General features: G+C 43.0%; 1 protein-coding gene across 2 annotated transcripts in view; it reads right to left on the bottom strand.

Moving 5' to 3' along the window:
- Nucleotides 1-12,260, bottom strand: part of FRAS1 (Fraser extracellular matrix complex subunit 1) — a 362,104-nt gene that overhangs the window by 185,556 nt on the left and 164,288 nt on the right. For both annotated transcript variants that reach the window (XM_090036905.1, XM_090036906.1), the window contains 5 exons: nt 11,704-11,863; nt 8,930-9,063; nt 4,600-4,683; nt 3,861-3,962; nt 3,573-3,764 (listed from right to left, as the gene is read on the bottom strand). In XM_090036905.1, the coding sequence (XP_089893031.1) occupies nt 3,573-3,764; nt 3,861-3,962; nt 4,600-4,683; nt 8,930-9,063; nt 11,704-11,863 (672 nt within the window). The remainder of the gene's footprint in view (nt 1-3,572; nt 3,765-3,860; nt 3,963-4,599; nt 4,684-8,929; nt 9,064-11,703; nt 11,864-12,260) is intronic.

The raw sequence follows: 12,260 nt of genomic DNA, 5'->3' as shown, positions 1-12,260 counted from the left end.
TGTTTTTGACTGCAACACAGGGTGCCATGGCATCCAGGCTGAAAATTACTGGCCTAACTGACCTCCAATTATGAGGAAGTTGTTCTGCATATGAGTGATGGTAAAAAGTACTGGCTAGCCAGTGAAGTTTCCTACAAATGGAGTGAAGAAAAGATAATCGTGGTGAATTCTTAAGATTACATTAACTGTCTTTAGATTCAAAGGCATCTACAAGTCCACCCTGGTGTGCCAAAACTGAAGCTGGGTTCTTCCAAGGCTCAGAAGTGAGAGGCACCCTGCAAGATAGGTAGGTCATTTGTAATGAGGAGTTACTTATTACTTTCAACATAAAGAATGCTGGAAGGAGGTGAAGGGTGGGAAGGGCAAACTGAGGAAGAAAATGCCTTTGCACACATTCAGATATACATATGCACTACTTCAGATCTCTCCAATATTTCTGGTGCACAAAAGTAATTAGTGTAGCCTGCTAGGAAACGAGAAATGCAGTGCAACACAAGGACTTAATTTAATTTCCTCCTTTTCTTCCTAATATCAGGGCCATTCTGGAAGAGAACTAGGTGCATTTTAGTTAACAGCCCATTCATCCCTCTGATGTAATGAGATACTCCTGGGATTGATTAGACAGTTTAAAGACAGATTCCAAAGTGGGATATTATCAAAATACAGTATCAGACATTCTTAGGTAGGGCTCAGTCTTATCTTCAGCCACCCATAACCTGTCCTTTTCAGAAAGGTCCCTGAATGCTGTCTCTATAGCACTTCATGGGTGGGAAGGTGGGAACTAATATTAAGGATTATGAGATGCTTCTGAAAATTAAAGTGCTTTTGATTGAACAAATTGACTTCAACAACCATGCTTTCACAACACGCTAGGCAACTTCCCGGGGAGACTCACAGCTGATCTGCTGAGAACTCATGTTCTAAAATTAGCACAAAATCATCACTGACAGATTTACTCAGCCGTTCCTGGAAAGGTTTGCTTGAAAGAGTTTAAAAACTGAGCCCTAGTTCCAGCCATGTAATGCTGATATGCTACATCTAGCTGCCTAGGATTTGTGTGGCCTCATTATACCTTACACAGGGTTGCGGACTGGAAGATTAATAGCCCACTCATGAAGGTCTGAATCCTAGAGTCTCCCAGCTTTACTGTAGCTATGATTTACTGAGGTAGGTGTCTAAAAATCACTAATTTTGTTGGCAGAGCTGAACCCCAGAGAGGTAGAGGGAAAAGTGTGAACCTCTCTGCTTAAAGATTAAATATTTCATTTAAATAAATCAAAGCAGATCCTGTGCTGTGGAGATAGCATAGGGCTGCCACAGACCTGATAAAGCTGCTTCACCTTTTGAAGATGTCATGTGGGATGCAAGTCTTTGGGCAAAGATTTTTTACTTCCTATATTTTAGGACCATAATTCTTGTCCAACATAAGGGGAATTTTTCCCCCATTCCTTCGGATTCTTATATTTTACTGATTTAATGGTAGCACAGGGCATCCTGAAATCACGCCACTTATTCAGATCCCTAACCAGAGTTTTAGATGCCTAACTTAGCGCACAAAGGTTTGAAAACACTGACCATGGACCTCACTTTTGTGATGTTCTGAGTGCCCTTAACTCCCACTGTGTTCCATGGCAACAAGAATTAAGGGTACCCTGTATTATGCAGGATCTGTTCCTAAAGCAGGACACATTATATCTAACAGAAAAGGAAAGAATCTACTTTGTCAGTGCAAATTAAATCTGCTACTTTATATATTTGCTTATGAATCAGCACATTTATTATGTTTCTGTAAAGCAACTGGAAACTTTGGACTGCCTCATATTGGGCTGAACCCTGAAAGTGGTGAATTTGTTTTCAGCTACAATGCAACATACTCTGAGTGGTACTTAATACTGGCTTCTTTCTCAAGCATACTAGTGAGTATTCAAGATCTGATTTATAGTGTAACTAATATAATTAGTCATCTTCTCTTGACGGAAGAAGGAATGCTTTTGCTAGTGTGATTTCCCATAAGTCTCCTCATGAACCCTGTGTCATCATTGTATGAGGAAAGGTGGCAGGTCAGAATATCTAGCAGCTAATAATTTTGCCAGTATTTTGTTTTGTACTTTTAGCAAAGGTCAAGGGTAAAGTTCTTCACAACTACTTGTAGAACTGGCTGTATCTGATCTACTCTGTCTACACCAAGTCAACTCAGGGGGGGTGCGTTTTCACTGAAACCAATGACAGCTGTTGAACTCAGACATGTGCTTGAGCTTTAGTTACAAAGCAGAAGGGGCCAGTGATTCACCTTAGCATCCTGTATCACAATGCAAAACAGCCGAACTGCCTGCCTTGTCCATCCTTGAATCATAAAAAAGTAGGGTTCAAAGGGACCTCAGGAGGACATCTAGTCCAACTGCCTACTCAAAGCAGGACCATCCCCACCTATATCAACCCAGCCAGGGCTTTGCCTAGTCTGGTCTTAAAAACTTCCAGTGATAGAGATTCCACAGCCTCTCTGGGTAACCTGTTCCAGTGCTTTACTACCCTCCCAGGGAGAAAGTTTTTCCTAACATCTAACCTAAACTTCTCTTCCTGCAACTTGAGACTATTGCTCCTTGTTCTGTCATCTGCCACCACTGACAACAGTCCAGCTCCATCCTCTTTGGAACCAACCTTCAGGTAGTTGAAGGCTGCTCCTCCCCTCCACCCCCACAGTCTTCTCTCCTCCAAACTAAATAAGCCCAGTTCTCTCAGCCTCTTCACATAACTCATGTGCCCCAGACCTCTAACTATTTTCATTGCCTTCTGCTGGACTCTCTCCAATTTGTCCAAATCCTTTCTGTAGTGGGGGGGCCCAAAACTGGACACAGTACTCAGGATGTGGCCTCACCATTGCTGAATAGAAGGGAATAATCACTTCCCCCAATGTGCTGGCAACAGCCCTACTAATGCCCGGTATGCTGTTAGCCTTCTTTGCAACAAGGGCACATTGTGACTCATATTCAGCTTATTGTCCACTGTAATGCCCAAGTCCTTTTCTGCACAGCTGCTGTTTAGCCAGTCAGCCCACAGCCTCTACTGGTGCATGGGATTGTTCTGTCCTAAGTGCAAGACTTCACACTCCTTATGGAATTTCATGAGATTCCATATTCCAATTTGTATAGGTGTCTCTGAATCCCAGCCCTACTCTCCAGCATATATACTGCTCCCCGCAACTTGGTGTCATCTACACACTTGCTAAAGGTGCACTCTATCCCATCTTCCAGGACTTTGATGAAGATATTGAACAAAACCATCCCCAGGACTGACCCCTTCGGCAATCTACTTAATACCAGCTGCCACCTAGACATTGAGCCATTGATTACTACCCTATGATCCCTACAATCCAGCCAGTTTTCTATCCAATGTAAAATCTGAAGTCCATTTCCTTTCTATCTTCTGCTCAGTGCTTTTAAGGCAGAAGGGTAAAACAGGAATTGAAGGATCTACCATGACCAGATTCTTAAACTGTGTCAAGAAAAGTCAATCAATTAAGGAAAAAAATAGGATTTGATCTGTATGTTTTAAAAGAAGAAATCCTTTCTTACCCAGGCACACTCCACTTTGGCACACTCTGCATTCCGGCAAGTGACTTGCCCTCCATCACACATGCAGAACTCACAGTGAGTGCCATTCCACATCTCATTGTGGTACCTGACGATGCCTTCAGATAAGCAGACGCCTTTGGAAGATACACACTCCTCACAACACTTCCCTGGACGCTGCACTTTGTTCTGATCCTAAAAAACACAAATATTTACTGAGTTCTGTCCCCTGAGCCATCATTAAGTACAAGATGAGTGATACATATAGCCTGATCTGTATATCTGACTTACCTTCTCACAGGTGAGTGGGGCACAGGCCTGTCTTACACATCTGGCTTCCCCTCTATCACATATACAGGTAGTGCAGGGATTTTTCTTCCATTGCTGACCATGCTGTCCAAAGAGAAGATCCATACTTACGTGAATAATAACAACCACTGATATCCAAATCAGGTTCTACAGTGTATATTTTTCATTGGGCACACTGGGTTGCATGTGTGTGCCCATATCCAAGCACAGTATTTTTTAAAGAAAGAAGATATATCCCATGATAAGCAAATATAAAGAAAAAAAAAGAGAAGACTAGGTAGACTCCACAATATGTATATCTCAAACTGTTAGGAAACAGTCACTAATCTTCACAAGAACTTAATTATTACTATGAACAAATATTTATTCATAATAAACCTTCCTTTGTATACATCACTAAATATATTAAATGTATTCCAAGTGATACAAAGAATGATACGACTACAGTAAGATTCATCAATCATTTCTGCTTTTCCCCTTTAAAAAGACGGATACATAGTAAACACCTTATCTACTTCACCCTGTGAACCTGGTCACTGCTTGCCAGCAGATTCCTTTCCTATTTTTAATCTCTTTCAACTCCTTTACCTTCCCAGAGAGAAAAGACAGCTGTTGCATCAAGTTAGTTATGCCGGCTAGAAGTCAGATGTGAGGGAGAGGAAACCGGAGAAAATCAGTACTTAGGTCAGGCTGGCTTTTGGTGTGGTTCATCAAAGGTTACCTTGTATGCTTCTCCAGATACAGAGCAGGGTTTTGGAACACATTCTGGACAACATTTTCCAGGAGTTCCAATCATAACTTCATCCTAAAAATGAATTGAAACAAAAAAAAAATAACTGTTTGAAAATTAAAACTGTGGCCTAGTAGTCCATGCCTGTAACTTTCATGCTAACCAGCAGCAACTCAGCCCTGAATTACAGTAAAAAATGTGGGGTCTTCTTTATACTTTACCATCCAAATAATGGACTTGGCACAAAGTTATCCTTCAAAATACAGATTTTGGGTTTCTTTAGATAGCCAGTGACTTAGAAATCAAAGAAGAGAGAGAGGGGTACATGGTCTAGATCAGGGCTGTCCAACTTCTGAGTGGCAAGGGGCAATAAGGCACAGGGTTACACTGTTTCCCCCCATAGCAGGAGTTGTGGGGAGCGCATGCAATATGAGCTGTCAGGACTCCCTGGGTTCTCCCACCAGGCAGGCCTGAGGAGCTTTCCCTTGCCGAGTTACAAGATCCTGTGCTATTAGGGAGAGTGCATGATTCTTCCTCATTTTTGGCTCAGTCAAAGAGCACGGAGGGCTAAGAACTAGCAACCCAGTTCTATCTCTTTAATTATACACACTACTACCTTACCTCATGGACAGTCCTTATGGATTAGATAGAGAAAACATATGTATTAAGGTTTTACTGTCACTAGAGAGTGGGTAGCAAAATCTGGTCCTACAAGCTCTTTGAAGAAACAGAAAAAACTGACAAAATGGCTGATTCCCTCCCTTGAGACAGATAACAGGCCAGAGGCAGGATCTGAAGGATGGCAAAATGACCACTTTCTACTGATTGCCATTTTGCCAGAATTAGCATCTGGGAGAAGTTTTTCATTTGTATGTTCTGGTGGGAAATGGGACCTAGAAGCAGCGGTACAAGTATAACTGTAAACAATGCAGGGAAGATCAGAACAAGAGGGAGTGGTACACGATTGCTGCAGTTGCCACTAAGGCCTTTTCCATTACAGCATCTTGTTAGGAAATCTATGGAACATTTTTGGAATTACCTAAGAAGGAGTTTTGCTGTATTAACTTGGATGCTTTTAGCCGATTATTCTAGACATGTCATGACAACAGTGTACTCATTCCAGTTTTTCCAAATTAAGGTTTAATGATTAGCTGACTAAACATTACTGTAATTGATCACTGAAAAATATGCGTACATTTGGGGGGGGAATCCAAATGTTGCATAAATTTGCTTTAATACACAGCACTTAATCTCCAAATATTAATTACACATCTCAGCACAAAACAGCAAGTGCTTAGTATGCAGAAAAACAGGTGGGCTTTCTTTCAAAAGCCAATGTTAATTATATGAACACCTGGGCCCCTAGTATATAGGTGGGTGAGCATTAAAAGAAGAAAGGGTTTGTAATAGGGGTTTTGCTTTCTGCAATGCTATCCTGGCAACCTGCTTAAACCACATCTCACCCATCACAGGAGCTGGATTTCTGGGTTGATTACTGGAATGTACTAGGTGGTCAAAAATCAAGATAACTGTAGTACCCTGAAACCTAGAGTAGAGCAAAACAATGGGAACTCCCAAGGAGCGAATTTTGCAAAGGAGTCAGCAATTCAGAATCACAGAAAAATAAGGTTGGAAGGGGCCTTGGGAGGTTACCTAGTCCAATCCCCTTCTCAAGACAGATCATTTCTGTCTAAACCATTTTACAAAAATGTCCGTCTAACCTTGCACTTAAAACATTCAGTAGCAGAGATTCCACAGTCTCCATATCATGATCTGTTCCCCTGCTTTAACAACTTAAAAGTTAAAAAATTCTCCCTCCTGTATAACTTAAATCTCTCTTGTTGCAATGTAAGGTCATATTGTTTCAAACAAGCTTGGGAATCCTGGGAAACGTGACCTAAGGAAACCAATAAAAAGAAATCCACCATTATCTATTGCAGAGGTGCTTAGCCTGCAGGTCAGATCCTCCTCACGGAGCTCAACTGCTCTCAAATATCCAGACTCAGGGGAGCCTGGCAGATAACATGGCCGTGAATGTCAGATCACACCTGGGCATGAACAGATCCAGGTGTGCAAGATTGGTCTGGTGTGCTGGATCACACCCCACAAACAACCCCAAGTAGAATCCAGATGGGGGGTACCACTGATCTACCCCACTCTCTTAGCACTTCTTGTTTGTAAACTAACATAGAATACAGTTCATTAAAGCACTGTATGGTGTGGAAATCACTAAGTACGCCCTAGATTTTTTATATTATCCAGATATTGGTAAGTTAATTATCAATGTTAATTAGTATTTGGAATGTATAGATTTGAGGGAATGACAAATTAACATTTTAAGCAAAAAGCTGGGAGCCAAAAGCACTTTCATTCTGTAATATGGGTGATAATCAGGCATCCAGGTTTTCCGTTTCCCACAGAAAAAATGGAGAAAACCACGGATTCCATGTTTTTATCGGAGAAAACATGGATTTGCCTTGTGAACAGAGAAATCCTCAGATTCTCCGCTTTTGCAAAGAGCTCTCGCAGGCTGGTACAGCTCCAGCCTGCAAGAGCCGATTGAAGAAAGGGTGGGAAACCCCCAGCCCAGCCTGGAGAGGGAGCAAGAGTGGGGAGGGCAGGGCCTGAGCCTCTGAGGCAGCCAAGATTGGGCTCAGGTTCAGACTCTTCCTTTGCCCCTGGAGCCTAGAGGTAAGTGGGGCTATGGGGCAGGGCTGGGGAAGATGGCTGGGGCCTGAGGGAGCTGGGGGTGCTACCAGCCCCAGGCAACACCACAGCTGGAAGCAGGGCCAGGGGGTGAGGGCAGAGGAGATCCAGGGAGCTGTGGGGGGCTTTGCAAGCAAGTGATGTGGGGCCCAGTATGGTGGTGCCCGCCACTTGCGGGCCGCACACATGCCACCCAGCCACCTGCCCAGGGGAGGGGGAGGAGGAGGCTCGCTTATAGCCGGCTGCACAGCTCTGCCCCCCCACCCCCACCACCAGCACGCAGCTGCTACCACCCTGCACCACCACAGAGCCGTGCAGCCAGTCATGGGCCATAAGCAATGCTGCAGTGGCGGCCGCTGCATGCAATCCCCCCTTCCCACCCCCCGGCTGGGTGGTATGTATGTGGCCCACACACCGTGGTTGTCACCGCACGGCTCCTGCCACGCCCTGCACCACTTGCCCACAAAGTTATGCAGGTGGCTGTGGGATGGTAGCGCAGGGTGCAGTGGCAAGTTGCAGTGGCGGCCTCTGTGTGTGAACTCCATGTCAGGCTGGCCAGCATGTGTGGCCCGCAGAGTGGCACCCCTGCCCTCACCCCCTGGCCCTGCTCCTGGGAGTGGGCACAGGGGCATGCTCTCCCCTTCTTGATCTACCCCCGAGCACCTTCCCTTTTGCCCGCCCTACACCGCCCCTTCCCCCACACACACTTACCTGGGGTGGGTGTTAGTATCTGTGTCTGCATGTCTGTGCCTGCGTGTTAGTGTCTGTGTCTGCATGTCTGTGCCTGCATGTCTGTCTGTGGGTCTGGGGGGCTGTTGTGAGGGGCATCAAGAGGGCTGTTGAGACTGTGGGAGTGCAGGGCACCAGTAGCATTGGGAGGAGGGCTGGGGGGGGGTCTTTACTTTTTATCACAGATTTTGGGGTTTTAATCACAGAATTTGCCATTTTTAATCAGAGAAAACCAGGTTCCCTCATGATGACTTTTGGGGTGAACATGAGCAAGTAAGTAACCTACCAGTGTTACTGGCTTCCAGGCTTTGGTACTAAGCATTACAGCAGCATATCACCCTTTGTTGAGATGTATTCTAGAGCTGATTAAAAATTTTTAATTCAAAGCATTTCTTGGACAAAAAGATGACTTTCTGGCCAAAATGGTCATCTTATTTGAGAAACATCCATTTTTTATTACATCTGGGGACTTCTTAACAAAAAATTACCAACCAAAATACTTTAGCTGAAAACTGAAATGTTTCAACAAATCTTCTGAAGAAACATAAATTCTGTTAAAACTTTTCTGCTTTCATCAGCTTTTTTTTGGAGCAAAAATATTTCTTGACCAGCTCTACAGTATTCACAGTATTAAAAAAGCGAAAGCAGAGTTCACAAGTTGATATTATAACTTTTCAGATTAGATTCATAACCACATACATGGCAAAGTTCAGGGGGTCTTTTATTTGGTCGGTTGGCTTTGTTGTTTTATTTTTAACACTTCTAAATATCTTCAAGGAGTTCCTTTTCCTAATGCTTTTTCTCCCAGTAGTAACTCTTGACAACATGATCTTGTGAAACATGTCCACTTCCCACAAAAAGAGAAACCTGACAGTGCTGCTCTTACCCTGCTGCACACCACAGGCTGACATTCTGCTGTGAAGCACTGAGTTGCTCCATTCCTGCAGACACACTTGGAGCACGGGCTGAGCTGCCACTCTTCACCATCCCGGAACATTTGGCCGTCAAAGGAGCAGGGCTCTGAGAGACATTTAAGACATTTTGTGTTTCCATTTTCAGCCTTCCTTTAATTCTCTCCCCCTCCTCCCTCCATCACACATCTTTAATCTAAGATCCATCCTTTCCAAGCTCTAGGAACTACGGACCACTTAAATACCCAGCAATAACAGCAGAGCATGACTTTTCTTGCAGGCCCCAACTGGCTGCACAGTGCAGTGTTCACTGGTACACAAAATACTTCCAGTTTTCCTCCTTCCACCAGTCAATGAGTTACAAATTTGTGGGAATATAACAAATAATTATAGATACATGACTCCACCGATAAGCATTTTCAGCAAGGAAGGAACATCCCCCTGAAGGTGAATTATACTTATTAGAATACTAAAATACATGCCAGCAGTGACATTTATTTATTGCCAGTTTGTTTCTGATAGCATCTGCAATGCATTAGAAGTTTCCTGAACACAAAAAAAGTAAAATTCTTGCTCCTATAAACTTCTAGCACAGTCTAGTCACTCCTGTCCTTACTGACGTTTGTGGGCAAAAGATTTCATCTTGAAATTGCCACAGCTGGCCTTAGAACATACTCCAAGATCTAACATCTGTATATAAGGTTACTAGCCATAGGCAGTATGCATCTTTGCACAGTCCAATAAATCCCTATGGCTACAAAGAGACTATTCATCATCTAGTCTAACTTCCCGTATAACATAAGACTTCAGTTTTCACCCTGCTCCTCTAGTACTGAGCTCAACAATTTGATATGACTATGGCACATCTTCCAGAAATATATCTAGATCCTGACTTAAAGACACCAAAAAATGTCTTTTCTCACCAATTTGTTCAAGTAGTTAATCACCTCCACTGTTTGTTCCATATCTCATTTAAAATTTGGCTGGCTTCAGCTTCCAGCCATTAATTTCTGTCATGCCTTTTGCTCCTACTTTGAAGAGTCCTGGTATTTTTATCTCAGAAGATGCTATGCATTATAATGAGGTTCCATCTCAATTTTAATTTTGGTAAACTAAACTAACAAAGTCTCTTACTCCAAGGCACTTTCTCCATTGTGTACTGCTTTGTAGCCTCTCCAATTTCAACATCTTAAACTGCAAGCATCAGGACTGGACACAGTATTTTGGTACAGGTCCCTCCAGTGACACATACTGAGATAAAACCACTTCCTATCTCCTACCAAATACTCCTATCCATGCATCCAAAGATGGCACTAGCCAGTTTGACTACATGTCAAGTTGCTTGTTCTCTGTGATCCTTAAATCCTTTGCAGAATTACAGCTTCCAAGGGCAGTGTTCCCTAGGTTGCAAGTACGCCCTGTATTCTTTGTTTCTGCATGGTGTCAGTAACTATTAAACTATAACTATTAAATTGTGGCTTGTTAGCATAGGCACAGTAGACTAAGTGACTCAGACTGTGCCGTATAACCGCCCTCTCTTTGCTATCTCTCGACCTATCTTTGTTTCAGCTGCAAATATTAAAGCAGCACAGATCTTATATTTACTTCCAAATCCCTGATAAAATGTGGAATAGCATCAGGCCTAGAACCAATCACTATGGAACCCTTCTATTATGATTGACAAGTCTTCTGGCAGGTGCTTTTGGAGGTCTGTCAGTCAGTCAGTCCCTAACTTAGTACGCAAATTATTCAAGTAGCTTAATACTATTTTTTAATTATTATGTTGCATGGTAGTAAGCCAGACACTTTGCAGAAGCACCTTCTAGCACATTGGTGCAGTGACCCTCTTCAACCACACTTGTAATCTCGTCAAAAAATGAAGTCAGGTTTCTCTCACGAGACAATTTGGGTGGTGTCGACTGTGCTGGGAAAATGTACTCTGAAGAGTACAACTGCTGACACTCAAATTTTACATGATTCCTTTACATGATATTTTGCATTTTAAGTTAGCTGAAAAGTTGAGCCTGTTCTGCTTAGGTATCATAAATTATGCCACGGTGTAAGAGGCGATCTTATGCTACTGTGTAATGGGCAATCTTGTCACTTGCAGAGCAAAGACAAAATCTAGCTCCAATACCAAAGGCTTCAACTCCACTGGATTCAGGCACATCATAAGAGATTCCCTCATTTACAGCCAGGCATTTGGTTCCTAGATTCTATCAGGTGTATTAAGTATGCAGCTACAAAAGCATATCTAGATTTTATGGCACTGGGGAATTTCAGTTTCTGAAACAGTTTTTGTGCAAGTTTTAAAGATGACATAATGTGTCTCAAAACTCAAAGGCCTGATTTATCAGCAATAAAAAACATCAATAATTCCACCAGTATTCAGGAGGCTTTGCCTTTTGGATTGAGGCTGATATTTCACAGGTCTAACTCTCATCTAACTTTAATGGGAATTGGGCATCTAGATGCCTTGGGTCGAATCTGAAACCTCAGCCTTCATCAACACATGCCAAAATTAGCTGAGTGAACAGAGAATCTTGAGATGTTGAGGTATTTCTTGTTAGGTTGCTTCTTCGGAGAACTGAAGGAGAAAGGAGAAATGACCTCTCACTGAAGTTCAAGAGTGAAAAATTTGTTCCCAATAAATTGCTAAACTATGGTGGAGAGCAGCACAGCAGCATCCAAACCACTCCTTGAGTCATTTTAAGTATACTCAAAGGTGACATCCCACTCACATACTTACCACCAATCCCCACACATTTGGGACAGCAATCTCCTGGTGCGACATATTCCAGTTCCCCGCTGCCACAAGATAGGGCCAAACAGAGCTTAGGGGCGCAGTGAACCATCCCATTGGCACAGAAACACGTCGTGCACTGAAAGCTTGCCCATTCTGTACCATGCTGCAACAGAAAACCACGATGGAAAAAGGTTAAACAAATCCAAAGGCCAATGAGACTGGAACTAATCTTCTCCATGATGAGCTGACCCGTATCAATTCTTAAATTTTCTTTCTTCTGCAAAACATGATCAGGCTCAGTTGTTTGTGACCCAGACTTCAGGCTGCAGTAAAACCATTGTGGCTGGTACCATGGAGATAAAGCAGCCCAACGATGGTGTAGTGGTCATGCTGGAATCAGTTCAATCACAGGGCAATGCACATAAGATCAAGCAGTACAATATAGCTCAACCAATTAAAAGCGAAAGTACATATTCTCCCCACTACTTCCATGGCTGCAGGACTTGGATTGGAGTTCCTACAAATGCAGTTTATAGTCCTTCACCATACATGCCTCCTAC

Source organism: Crocodylus siamensis, chromosome 2 (assembly GCF_052110815.1).
Source record: "Crocodylus siamensis isolate JL-2025a chromosome 2, ASM5211081v1, whole genome shotgun sequence".
NCBI lineage: Eukaryota > Metazoa > Chordata > Crocodylia > Crocodylidae > Crocodylus > Crocodylus siamensis.
Note: the sequence above shows the minus strand (reverse complement) of the source record. Positions and strands in the feature narration are given on the sequence as shown.